Raw genomic sequence first — 14259 nt, 5'->3', positions numbered from 1 at the left:
TATCTTGATTAGTGGGTGAAGAAATAGAAAAAGGGGGGGAGGAGAGAGAGGCATAGGAGTGGAGTTGAAGGCTAGGCCTTTGTAGGATTTAAGGTAACACGTGGAGCAATTGAATAGAGAGCCAGTGAGACATGGGAATTGGGATTTTGTCATGCGATGGCGAAGGTATTGGAGGCAATTAGCTTTGGCCAATTTAAGTTGAGTAGTATATGCTTGAGTTTATAATTAGGTTAATGTTTTGACCATTTTGAGCATTATCTTGTTCATGTCTTAGCAGCTTCAAAATTAAGGTAATCTTGAAACTAAGCCCTTTAACCATATTGTTTATCTATGATGCTAATTATTTATTAGCCATTAGTTTTGCTATTGTTATTTCATGTATGCTAAAACATAATTTTCTCATAGTAATTAACTTATGAAGTGGCGACCTTAACTCAATTGTAAAAGTGTTATATGAAAACTTGAAAGTCATAGATTCAAATTATAGAAACAGTTTCTTTGAGTGATGGTTAGATTGTAAATATATGGCCCCTCCAAACCCCCAGTGGTCTGAGACTTTTTCTAAAATTAATTTGAAGTACTACCATCGAACTTAGCTTTAATTGCTCCAAGTCAATATTTGAGAAATTTGTTTTTCTTTGTAGCGACGACTAAAAGAATATTTGTGAGAAGGCTTGACTTTAGGATTGATGCGTTGAAGCATTATTTTTTTATTTTTTAGATTTTGTTTATGTCAATAGATGGACTAGTTTGTAGAGTGTGTTGTCATGGGAGAGAGCAAATTTTTTAATTTGATAGTTAAATCAACAAATATGACACAATATCACTCTGTTATCCTTTTCACAATAGAGGCCATAAGGTCATAAGTTGCTACTTTTTGTATTTGAATGAAAAATTGTAAGACAATCTCTAATTTTGACTATTTCTTAAAGTTTTTTTTTTTGACCTTAGAAGCTCTAAGTAGCTAGAGAACAATATTCCATGAATATGGATCATTCATAACACTTTCTTTTCATTACAACAACAATAAAATATGTCTTAAGTCTCACTAACTAGGATTGATAGCATGAATTCTTATCTATCAATTTGGACGATTTCGTCTACTAAATTTAGGGTTATTAAACATTTTCTCTCTACATTATTCTAACTTCTTTTAAGTTTACTCATATTTCTTTTACTATATCTCATTGTAACTGCTTTTTAGTATCACTGTTTGTCTTATGTTATAGATGATCAACCACTATTTGACTTATGTTATAGATGATCAAACTATCTCACCTATTTATCTCTATCTTTTACAAGAGTCACATATAATTTATCGCAAGAATGTTCATAGCTTAATTTTTTTTTTTACCATTCACCGTTCGTCAACTTTAATATTCTTATTTCAATAAAAATTCATAAAACTGAATCTACCTTATAAAACTTAAAACTTCTTATTATTGTTGTTAGTTAATTACATATCTATTAAAAAGAGTCATACATATTAAAATATAAAAAAAAAATTATCATAATAACCAAAATTATAAACTTTAATTTTTAAATTTTAGTTCGAAACTTTGAAAATTAATAACGAAAAATAAAAATTAATGACATAAACAAAAACAATGTCACCCCACAGGCATGCCGCGGTGGAAAAACATTGGCATGTATGAACGAAACATCATGTGTTCGAGTCTTGATAGACATACTCAGCGCAAATAAAGCCAACAGTTGACCAGGTTTGACAGAGTCCTATAATCTGTAACTTGATATGGTTCCTAGGCTCGGATTTAACGAATGTCCAACTGAAGTTCAAAAATCATAACCGCATTTAGATTAACATGGGAGGCGCATTAGGGGGGAAGGTTGCCGTCCAGTGGGTTTGGTGCCACACCAGAGGGATCCGAAGGACACATTGGTAGGAGTCCCCACGTGAACCCCCAAAAAAAGAAAAAATGTCACCCCATTTTTCCCGAAATGTATTAGAACAAAAAAGGGCCCCCGGGGGGGAGGGAGGCGTGCGGCTTTCTGAGACGGCACGCCAAATGCATTTGGTTCCAGCAGTTATAGAGAGAGAGAGATCAGAACTGAGGAGGAAGCAGTAGTACAGGAGAAAGATAATTCTCACTTTGAAGCTCGTTCGATTTGTTCAATCCTTCAGGTAAACCAGCTGCTCCGAAACCCTCATCCTCCCAAATGAAGCTAAATTTCTAATTTGAGACTAAATTCTTAACTTTCTTTCAATTTTCTGGAATAATTCATGTTAATTTATGGAAGTTTGAGAGCCCTAATTTTGAAGGTCATAGCAAGTACCCATTTCTATGATATTATCATAGTCTATCGTTATGAACAAATAGTTCTAAATATTTTATGCGTAAACAAAGAAAAACCTTAAGCTGCTTCATTCATAAGATAGGCACCACCGTAATTTAAGTGTTTGTCAGTGGTTTCGTGGATAGGCTTGTAAGTTGTATCTATGTGCTCATCCTTCACGTGTTATTTGCCACCTTCTATAAATTTATGCGGTTTTTACTAATGACTAAAAAGCACGTCTGAACATAATTTTTGGGCTCTCGTAATAACTTGTTAGATTTGCTTAAAAAAGTTAAAGAGTAACACAAAGTTTTCTAATATCCTTACCAATGCTAGCTTTTTCAACTTGATGTAATTTTTTTAACAAATTTTTTGTACGTGATAATTTTATTTACAAAAAGGTATTTATATATGTTTGTTTGATAATTTTATCAAATGAATTGAAGCTTGGTATTGAGTGAAGTTCCAATTAGCTCCCGAAGAACTTGGCTAAGACGCTCAGTTGCAGCCTTTCTCAATTGTCATAGTTAATAGACTGCAATCTGCAAAGTTGCAAACTGAAAAGATTTTAAGTTGCACTAATTTGATATGAGATTTTTTTTTCTATGCCAATTTAGTGAGCTTTATCTTTTTCACCTGTTTTCATTCATTACTATTGGATCATTTGTGAATCATGCTTGCTAAAACTTAATACAACACAACAAGAACAAAGCCAAGCCTTAACTCCCACTAGGTGGGGTCGGCTATATGAATCCTTTTTTGCCAATTTATGCGATCATGGACCATTTTTTTTAACAGATTTAGGGATATTAAATCCCTACTCACTATCTCCTTTTAAGTTATTTTAGGTCTACCTTTATCCTTTCTACTATCTCTCACAGTAACTAACTCACTCTTCCTCACCGGTGCACTATGCGGCCTACGTTGCAAGTGTCCATACCACCTGAGTCGTCCCTCCTTTATCTTATCTTTTATAGGAACTACACTTAACTTACAGTGAATATGTTCATTTCTTAGTTTATCTTTCAATATTATACCACTCATCCATCTAAGCATTCTCATTTCGACAACTTTTATTTTTTGGATATTCTGTTTCTTCGTTGCCCAACATTCTGATCCATATAGCATAGGTGGTCTTATAGCTGTCTTATAAAACTCCCCTTTTAATTTTAAGGGTATTCTATGATCACAGAACACACTTGAAGCACTTCTCTATTTTACCCAACCTACTTTAACTATATGCATTACATCATCTTCAATTTTTCCTTTAGCTTGCATAATAGAGTCAAGGTATCGAAATCTACAAGTGCTATTCATTTCTTCATCATCAAGTTTAACTTTGTCTCCAATATTCCTTCTATCATTACTAAAATTGCATTTCATATATTCTGTCTTAAATCTATTTATCCTAAAGCCCCTAGATTCCAAAGCTTAGCTCCATAATTCTAACTCAGCCTCTACTCCGTCCCTAGTATCATCAATTAATACAATATCATCTACAAACAACATACACCATGGAACCTCCTTTTGAATACTCTTAGTCAATTGGTCCATCACTAAAGCAAAAAGATAAGGACTCAAAGCAGATCCTTGATGTACACCTATGGTGATTGAAAATTCTCTAGTTTCTCCATCTATAGTCCTTACACTAGTCATTACTCCATCGTACATATCCTTAATGACATCAGTATACCTACTACATACACCCTTTTTTTCTAATACCCACCATAGAACTTCCATAGGTATCATATTATATGCAAGTCCCTTTTCTTTTCCATAAACTTTTCCATTAATCTTATTAAAAGATATATAACTTCTGTGGTAGATCTCCTAGGCATAAAAACCAAACTGATTTTCTGAAACCTTCGTTTCTAATCTTAATCTTTGTTCAATTACCCTTTCCCATAGTTTTATCGTATGACTCATAAGTTTAATTCCATAATAGTTATTACAATTTTGAATACCTCCTTTATTTTTGTATATAAGTATTAAAGTGTTTTTCCTCCATTCATCTGACATTTTCTTAGTTTTTATAATTGTATTAAATAAATTAGTTAACCATATAATTTCGTTATCACCTAAGCATTTCCAAACTTCAATTGGAATGTTATCTGGTCCCATAGCTTTTCCATTTTTCATCTCTTTTAGTGCAAACTTAACTTTGTTAACTCTAATTTTGCAAATAAATCTCATATTTTTAGTCTTTTCCTCATCTGGCAATTTTAAGTTTAAGTCTTCTATTTGGTTTTCATTAAACAACTTATAAAGTAATTTCGCCATCTTTCTTTAATGTCTTCGTCCTTAACTAAGATGTTGGAATTGGTGTGATATCAAGAGGGGGGGTGAATTGGGTTTTAAAATATTTTTCGCTAATTTAAACAATTACGCCGATTCACTACAGTTCATATCCCATTCAATATTGAAAACGTGTACGTACAACAATTAAGTTATCAGTGTGTGCATACATACACGTGTGTTGCATATTTCATTTAAATTAGTTCTGTGTGCATGTAATATGGTTATAACAAAACATGAACAAGCATGCCCATGCTAAAATTTAAGTGCAAGAATTTAAATAAGATGGAGAGAGAATGACACACAAATTTGTTAACGAGGTTTGGCCAATACTACCTACGTCCCCGCCTTAGATATACCCCCAAGGATTCCACTAAACCCGCTCACTTAACCGGGCGGAGTAGAAGCCGTTTACATCCTCTCCTTGTGGGGTGAGAAAAATCCCAGCTCAATTATTAGGTTGAGCCGAACTAGTCTCACTTAGGAGGCTGAGACTCCCTAGTTCAATTTCGGGCTAAATCGAATCGGTCTCACTTACGGGGCTGAGACTCCCCAGTTCAATTGCGGGCTGAACCCAACCGTTACAATAAAACATTTTTGTACATATAAAAAGCTTCTAAACACAAGCATGGATGTACACATTATGCTCATAAAAATGTATGCACTCTCTTATGATATGATTTGAATTCAGTAGAGTAAATGGTGTTTATCTAAATAATTAATGCACAAATAAAACATATGAACATATAAAATGATTATTATGTTCTCCAACAAAATATTTGCAAATAAAAGTATTTGGAGAATCTGGAGTTTAAGTTCAAAAGGATTTGTGTAATAAATAATTTCTCCCAAAAAAATGTTTATCAAGAAAAATAACCGGAAGAAATATTAAAGTTACTCTCAAAAAACGATTTGAATAAATGAAGTTGCAAATGAGAGTAAATGTAAATGAGTGTAAAATAAATACCCAAATTAAAATATTTTCTTCAAAATGATTTTCAAAATTATAATTTAAAAAAATTGGAGAGTATAAATTATAATTCAAAAAGATTTTACAATGAAAATATGAGTGGGGGAACTTTGATTAAGAAAATGATTTGAGAGGTTTTAAAGTTAATCAATGTTGCTAATTTGGAGTAATGAGGGGATATTTATAGAGTTTGTGAAAATTATGACCGTTGGGGACACGAAGGTCATTTTAGAAAAAGATTAATGATGTTTTTAATTAAAAATTATCTCGTTTTATCGTGGTAAAAAATTCACCAACCCGAGAGCACCGGTCGACTGAACTTAAGGTTCAGTTGACCAGGTGACAAAGTTCGGTCGATCGGGAGAAATTTGAATTGAGAGTTCGGTTGACCGAGCTTAGGATTCCAAGGCGATTTTTTCATTTTAGCGTGGTTCGGTCGACCAGAACACTTTGAACTATAAAGTTCGGTCGATCAGGCTGTTGGGGCATCTCCCGAGGACATTCGGTTGGCTAGGGCATTGAAGTACTTTCCTGGTCAGTCGACCGAAAGGTCAAATTGTTGACCAGGGGAAGTTCAGTCGATCGGCATAATTGAACTGATCTGGTTCGGTCGACTGAGCCATGGTCAAATTGTTGACCTGGTGACCGGTTTGGTCGACCGACAGATTTACACTGTGAAAATACGATCGACCGACAGATTTACACTGTGAAAATACGATCGACCGAACATGCATTTTTAATGCATTTCAGTTCTATTTCCTTTGTTTATTAACCCTACTCATATAATGTTTATTTTTAATGCAATAGGAAACTTTTTCATGTAAATTTGTAGGTCCTAAGGTCAGTCTAAGACATTTGAGAATTAACCCCAAAAATTTGGCGTTGGTTGACCGAAGGGTGATCCCTAAGGTTCTATGGCCTCCTATGGTTAGTCTATGGTCACTTGAGCATTTAAAACATATCATGCAGATGTTTGCATTATTACAGACCAAAGATAAAAATTAAATGCATATACAAATTAAAATGAACATCTTTATCGTTTACTCTTCAGTCTTCATGGAATACGTCGAAAAATATGATCTTTATGTTCCTCCAGGCTTCCATGCACTTTACCTCATGTGTGTGCTGAATCATGAACTTGTTCAAAAACACTAAATGCACACATGAGATGCTTGTGCTTTGTCAGCATCAAAACAAGGATCGGACTTAAAAAGTCAACACAAGACAATATCATCCTCACTTTTTATACATTTTACATTTCCTAAGTCTTTATTCTTCCTTTTTCTAGCTTTAGTAAGTTTAAATATATCTCTTTCCCGTTCTTTTGTATATAATCTATCATACAAACTATTAAATGATCTGTATTTAGTTTCAGTAACGGTCTTTTTTGCATCTTTTGTTGCCTCCTTATACTTTTCAAAGTTATCCCTGTTTATACATTTTTGCCACATTTTATACCAAATTCTTTTTGTCTTTATGGCTTTTTGTACATCTTTATCCCACCACCAACTTTTTTTGTTATTTGAGAATCTTCCCCTTGATTCACCTAAAATCTCTTTTGCTATCTTTTTAAGTTAACTAATTTACTCCAAAGAATATTTGTATCTATCCCATTTTCTATAGTCCAATCCCCATCTTTGATCGTTTTATCTTTAAATTTTATTATATTTTCTCCTTTTAGGTTCCACCACCTAGTTCTCTTATACTGATTTATTCTATCATTTTTCTTCCATTTTTTAATACATATATATCTAATACTAAGACTCTATGTTGTGTGGTTAGGCTTTCACTTGGAATAACTTTACAATCCTTGCATGATAAACGATCTACCCTCCTAGTTAAAAAAAAATCTATTTGACTTCTATTTTGTCTACTTTTAAAGGTTATTAAGTGTTCTTCTCTCTTCTTAAAGCAAGTATTCATTATACTAAAATCATATAACATAGCAAAGTCTAAGATCATCTCCCTAGACCCATTTTTGTCTCCATATCCATATCCTCTATGTATCCTCTCATAATTTTTATTATCTCTTCCAACGTGTCCATTCAGATCTCTTCCTATAAATATTTTCTCAGTCCCTGATATGCCTTGTATTATACTACCCATATCTTCCCAAAATTGTCTCTTAAGATTTTCTGCTAAGCTGACTTGAGGAGCATAAGCACTAATGATATTTTTTATCTCTTGTCCTAATACCATCTTGATTTTTATAATTCTATCCCCTACTCTATTTACATCAACAACACTATCTTTTAAGTTTTTGTTTATAATAATTCCTACTCCATTCTTATGCTTTTCTTTTCTAGTGTACCAAAGTTTAAATACTGATTTATCAATTTCTCTAACTTTCTCCTCCACCCACTTAGTTTCTTGAAGGCAAATTATATTAATTCTTCATCTGATTATTGTATTAACAATTTCCATGCTTTTACCCGTAAGTGTCCCTATATTCCAAGTGGCTAATTTAATCCTAGTTTCCTGAACTAACGTTTTTATCTGCTCACATCTAAAATGATGCAGGAACCCTCGCATATTTGATACCGTACCTGAGTGCCGACATGGCGTGTCATTTCGGGGCAACGACCTAACCCACCCTTCCCTACTTTTTGTTACACTCGGGTGTTACAAGTGTAACACGTTGCTTGTAGGGGACACCCCAGCAAATATTCGGTAAGGATTCATAGTGATCTGACAAATTTTACGTTGGCTGTCAGCTACCAAACGCAACTCTCCTCCTTTGCCCGGGCTTGGGACCGGTTGTGTGTGAAAAAATTAGGACATTAAGTGCATTACAAGCAAAGTTGCTCGCTAAAACTTAATGAGGACTGCAAATTGATCCTCTCTGATTGACCAAATTAGTTTAGTTTAAACAAGCTTTTGGTGTTTCAAATTTGTTATATTTGATACTTCTCTAGAAATACTTCCCCTCCTCCCCAAATTCAGAACTACTTATAAAAATAAGTACTTTATCACTTATTTGCACAAATACTTATAAAACTTATTATTTCTTTAAAAAAGTACTTATTTTTTAAGTGCTCCCAAATGGGGCCTTAGAGTCTCAGACTATTTAGGTCTAAAATTATAAATAAATAAAGCATTGAAGATTTGTTTTATTGACTCAATCAATGAACAGTGATCTTGGCTATCTATTCCCAAGCCACTCTTCAAAACATCTCATTTTTTCCATGATAGCGCTTCATGGGAAAGCGGAAGCTTCGCAATCAACAGCCGACATGCATTGATCTTGTTTCTCCGACTTCAGGTATGTCTTTTGTCATTATATGTATGCTGTTTTATTACTTCAGCATTGGCATACTCTCTGAAATTGACCATTTTTCTTACCCAGATAATTAAAAATCCACAAGGAATATCATTTTTTTATTTTCTTACAGCTTCTCATCAACCATCCAATTGGGTATTGTTATATTTTGTAATATCTGGAAACTCTGTGCCTTGTGATGTTTTTGTGGTTTGTTTTGTCATCGTGAGCTGAATTACTCAGGTATATAATTTTCTGTATTTTCTCACAGTTCCCAATGATCAACCAACTGGGTGTGCATAATTTTCTGCATTGCTTGTAAATTCTGAGCCTCTTGTTGTTTTTTGTGGTTTATTTGGTTTTGTGCACTGAATTAGGGTTGTTTCAGTTTAGTACTCAAGATTTTTTGTTAAAATAGGTTTATGATGATTTAGGCTTCTTTGTTTACACACACACTCATTTATAATTATTTTAAGCACTTTTTCCCCCTTCCTTTTCCCCCTTTCCACAAGTAGCGGGTCCTTGAATGGAATAAAAAAATTGGATAGGTTAGAGTAGTATGGAATAAAGAATTGAGTGAGGAACATACTGAAATAAAGTGACGAATACCATTATTTTTCATCCCTTCCCTATGTAGCAAACATGATGTCAGAGTGCATGAAATGTATCCTATCTACTTCTTTTGGAAAATCCCAGGATAAATGGCTTTGCTCCAAATGTTGCATTGGAAGCATATCAAACCCAGCACCTTATGCTTCCTGAGGAATAAGTGCAGAGCTGAACATTGCTTGGAGTTTACTTTTATTTTTGAAAATGGGCATTCTATATTTGGTGTATCTTGCATCCTTTTGTATCAATGCTGCACCCAGGGAGCATTTATTCCTTCAACTTTTGGAAAAATGACAATAAAAGTTCTCATGCCTAAGCAGTGTCAGGTGGCTAAGTAGCGTTGGGTCTTATCTGTTTTTAGTATTTGATGAGGCTTTGGTGCTATAATGCCATAATGGACTGTTGACGCTTCCTTGTGGCTGCGGTACAAAGGTTTTGGGAGGAGATTGATTGAAAGAAAGGTTTGGTTTCATGGCGATGCATATTCTTTGATCTTTTTTGGACTTTGTGGATTGAAAGGATTGCGAGGGTTTTTTAATGGAGGAACGGAATGAGATTTATTATGAGATGTTGTTTTCCTTACTTCTTTTTTGGGCTCACTCTTTGGGTTTATTTCAGGGAGTTTTGTTGTATGATCTTCAGTGGGTCTTGGGGTGGATATGTTATCTTCCAACCTTTGTAATTTTTTCTCCTTTCTGATAATGAAGCTCTTTTACTATCCAAGAAAAGGGTCTCGAGCATGATGTCTGATTCGAAGTGCTGGTTCATCGTTTAGTTGTCTCTTAGGTGAAAATGGACATGTTTTAATTTTTAAGAAAATGTTGAGCACAAATTGCGCGCTGTGCACACATACACTGCTTTTTATAATGTGTTCTGGTCTTCATCGATGCAACAACCCCATGCTCAGGGTGTGTTGCCAAAGGTTGGGAGGCAGGTGTGGGTTCATGCATGCTTTTGCATTTGTGCATGTGCCCGTGTACACTGCATTTATTTGCATTTTCTTCTGTTATATTTTTTCCAAATTTCAAAGTATTCCATGTTGGGAAAAAAGCATGTATTTCCTTCTTGAAGCTCTCTCTTGTGAAAAAAATACGCATTCTTTCTTTATATATATATATATATTCTTATAAGGTTGTACAACCCACTGCAACTTTGAAATCCTTATCATATGCCACACTTATCAGCTTGTTTGGTTTTTATATATAGTCCTTTTTACCTGGCAGAGTTTTGTGGAGATCAAATTTCAAAACATCGCTCATGTTGGTTACACATGGCTGCATACATGCATGCTCGTCAAAAGGGAGTAACTAAAGAAGAATCGGAAGAGATAAGGAGATTTGAACTAACATCCCCTTGTTTTTTACATACCTTCCCTCAACGTGAACGATCAAGGAGGAGGATTCACTGCAGGAATACGATATCTAAACAAAACAAGAAGCTTAATACGAATACTTTTGATGACTACTTAGAGTGAGCTATGCTTTATATCATCATATTATGAAGAAAGTATTTCCTACTTATTCTTTTTGTTAAAATGCTCATTTATGAAATGTGTAGGAAAATGTGGAGGAGCTTCTCTGAGGATAAGAGGACTTCCTTTACGTGCCTTGATAGCTTATGGTTTCACTTGTACCTGAAAAAAGCAGCTTCCAGACCAAAGGTGTTGTCATGGATTAAGAAGAAACAAATTTTCTCAAAGAAATATGTTTTTGTTCCCATCGTTTGCTGGTGAGTATCTTTGTTTCCTAGACATGAGAATATGATCTTTTTTTGGGTGGGTTGGTGCATGGGTTTTTATTGTTTGAAATGTTTTTTCTGTAGGAGTCACTGGAGTCTTCTGATCTTGTGCCACTTTGGTGAAAGTATGCTGTCAAAAACCAAAACACCATGCATGTTGTTGCTAGACTCACTTGAGATGGCAAATCCAAGGAGGCTTGAACCCATAATAAGAAAGTAATGTTTCTTATTTTCTAAAATTTGCCTTCTTATTCTATTAGAGTTGTCTGACTGTCTCTTTAAAAAATTCTCCAAATTTCTTTCTTTTTTTTTTTCTTTTCCAGATTTGTACTGGATGTATACAAAGCAGAGGGCAGACCAGAGAATAAAGGACAAATTTCTCAAATTCCTTTCTTGGTGCCTCAGGTGAATCTTAATCTTGATAGATGCCATGGCCCAGTCTTGTAGGTTTTCATTTATAATACAAAATAAATTTTCCAGGTGCCACAACAGAGAGATAACAAGGAGTGTGGGAGTTTCGTTCTTTACTACATATATCTGTTCGTGGAGGGAGCACCTGAAAAATTTAGCATTTCTAATGGTTACCCATATTTTGTAAGTTTCTTGCCCTGTGAAGCTTTTCAATCTCATGTTTCTCTAACAAATCAATTATTATATGTGATTGATGAATTGCTGCAGATGAAACAAAACTGGTTTAGCCTTGAAGGCTTAGAGCACTTCTGCAATGAACTCTCTTCCTCTGAAAAGTAGAGCTCACAGGTTTAAGTTCAAGACTATACATGCATAGATGCATTTTTTGTATAGCAAATTGTAGTCATTGAGGCGGATTTTATACCTTATGAAATTACGAAGATGAAGATGTTAGGATGTAGTAAACTTAAGCCATAATCACAAAAATATAGGGTTCAAGCTTCATTCTTTTGAGCAACGGGAGGTGTTTTGAGAGGTATAGGGTTAAAACATTTGTAATGTGGCTCCTCTGCGTATTTGTTTAAAGGGGAAAGTTTTTTGAGTTTTGTTGCTGTTGTCATCATTAGTCATTAGGTATTGTGATGAGAAAATTAGCATATTATGTTCTGCTCAATGGATGCATGAAATTGAGTTTTGAAATGAGAATTGGAAAGAAACTTAAACAAGAGGAAGTACATAGAGAAGTTGCATAGGCGTGCTTGTGGTTTAAAGTGTGAATTGTAAGCATCTTGAGATAAAAAGGCTTTCCTGTTCTGCTAGATGAAAACGGCGCAGGGGAGTGACTATTTTGCAAAAAAAAAGTTTATCTATGGCCAAAATATTTTATAGCGCTTCTGAGAACTGCAAATTGTAACCTAATGGTGTTGATATATAGGGGGACAATGCATTGTAAATTATGATTGTGCTTCAATCTGAAAGATTTAAGGTAGTATTTGGGAGCATGAGTAGATGGTAATGTTTTCATCTCTTGATTTAGTGCTGCTTAGGTGGGTTCGAAGGATTGACTCAAGTTAAGAGTTCACGGACGTTAAAAAATTAAAAAAGAAAAAAGAAAAAAAAAGAAACTAGAGGCAAGTTTCAATTTGCATTCTTCTCTAAGTAGTATTTTGGGAGTAAAAATGTTTTAGGTTGAAAATTCGTATTTATGTGAATTCAAGTGGGATTTGATATAATTTTGTACAATATTTTATTTAAATTCATACAGATTTAAATCGAAGATACGAAACTTGTGTTCCAAAATGTAATATAAATTATTTTTAGAAAGCCCTCATTCTTTTGGAGGCTTATAGTTAAAATAAGAATTTTAAAATAATGGATAAATTAATAAATTAACAAGTTTAAAGATAATTATGGGACTAATATCTATGTTCTTTCTTTTGCATTTATGTTCTTTCCCTCTAAATTCAGCCTGAAATTATATAAGAGCAAAAACCCATCATCAGCTGGCATAACACAATGCAGTTCAATTCGAATAATCCAAAGCACTCTTTTATTAGTTGGTTTACGACACTCGATAGGCTAAACACCTTGGAAAATGTTCACAATCGGGGTGAAGTTTAACTTGCTACTTGTTTGCTTTTGCAATATATTTATGACAAATAGAAATCACTTGTTTTTCAAATGTGAAATTTCAAAAAAACTTTATTTTATAGCTTCATCATCGATAAATTTTATAAAATATGCCTCAAATTGAAATGAAGAACGATCATCTATCTCCTTAATAAGTGCTACATAAAGTTTCTATGGAATACTATTATATATCACATATTGAAAGCCATACTATTATTAACAAACGTTTGCAAGATTGTAAATACTATTCTTATGGACATTCAGTATAAACTCAATAAAAATTGTATTTCATAGGGTTTAACTTCATCTCTTTGTGCTGTTGTTTTTCCTATATTGTTGTTTTACTCCTCGTGTTGCCACTCCTTGCATCCCTCATTTTGTGATAATATAGTGGTCACCATAAACATTCCAATTAATATTGAATACCTTTAATAGATATTTTCATTATGAGAGTGTCATGATTAGTAGTGAGTCTTAGCTTCAACCGTGCGTTTGATTTGTTGAAATAATCCAGAATGGATTGAAATTGCATGAAGTGAAATTGATTTTATCACTTCATTTTGTGTAATTTTATTTATATCTATATTTCATTCCACTTTCAATACCTCAATATTTGGTTCAAGCAACGAACATTAATGAAACTAAAAATTTAATGGTTACAATTTAGGAATACAAAAGCTTGCAAGAAAAATTGCCATATAAAAAAGATGAGAGTTACTTAAATATGAATAACTTTTTTATATATAAATTATCATTTTTTATATAACTTTATTATGTGAACCAAGTAATGTTTTTTTATTCATAAAGGATCCATTTAGATAAAAAATTTTATTAGTAAAAAAGGAAAGAAAAAAAAAAACTCATTTTTCATCATATTTTCTATTCATATCAAATACCATTATATGTAAATATATATTTTAATATAGTTAATAATTAAAAAATATCAAATGCTTATGATGTGTAAAATCAAAATTTTGTTCATAACTTAGTAAATTTTTCATTTTTCTTCTTACTTTGCTGGGCAATCAAACACAAAAAAAGTTGATTCGTTCAT

At 33.4% G+C, this 14259-nt stretch overlaps 1 protein-coding gene across 4 annotated transcripts; it reads left to right on the top strand.

Moving 5' to 3' along the window:
• Positions 1-1916: 1916 nt before the first annotated feature.
• On the top strand, positions 1917-12182 carry LOC131159490 (probable ubiquitin-like-specific protease 2A). 4 transcript variants are annotated; one of them, XM_058114443.1, is made up of 9 exons: positions 1917-2143; positions 8081-8230; positions 8753-8822; positions 10652-10898; positions 10986-11156; positions 11250-11381; positions 11489-11570; positions 11646-11759; positions 11844-12182. In XM_058114443.1, the coding sequence occupies exons 3-9, from the start codon at positions 8759-8761 to the stop codon at positions 11913-11915; spliced, it is 882 nt and encodes a 293-aa protein (XP_057970426.1). In that variant the 5' UTR covers positions 1917-2143; positions 8081-8230; positions 8753-8758; the 3' UTR covers positions 11916-12182. The 4 variants fall into 4 exon arrangements, with proteins under 4 accessions (XP_057970426.1, XP_057970428.1, XP_057970427.1 ...); XM_058114442.1 differs by having other exon boundaries at positions 1918-2143; positions 8694-8822; XM_058114445.1 differs by lacking the exon at positions 8081-8230.
• Positions 12183-14259: the final 2077 nt, after the last annotated feature.

The sequence above is a fragment of the Malania oleifera genome, chromosome 7 (assembly GCF_029873635.1).
Source record: "Malania oleifera isolate guangnan ecotype guangnan chromosome 7, ASM2987363v1, whole genome shotgun sequence".
Classification (NCBI taxonomy): Eukaryota; Viridiplantae; Streptophyta; class Magnoliopsida; order Santalales; family Ximeniaceae; genus Malania; species Malania oleifera.
This window is presented reverse-complemented; position numbering and strand designations above follow the sequence as displayed.

What these genes read in the sequence shown, in the direction of transcription:
- LOC131159490 (XM_058114445.1), top strand. Translation starts at nt 8,759, where the DNA reads ATGGGAAAGCGGAAGCTTCGCAATCAACAGCCGACATGCATTGATCTT. An exon ending in ACTTTTGATGACTACTTAGA is followed by an intron (nt 10,899 to 10,985) that starts GTGAGCTATGCT and finishes TGAAATGTGTAG; the next exon opens with GAAAATGTGGAGGAGCTTCT. An exon ending in CTAATGGTTACCCATATTTT is followed by an intron (nt 11,760 to 11,843) that starts GTAAGTTTCTTG and finishes GAATTGCTGCAG; the next exon opens with ATGAAACAAAACTGGTTTAG.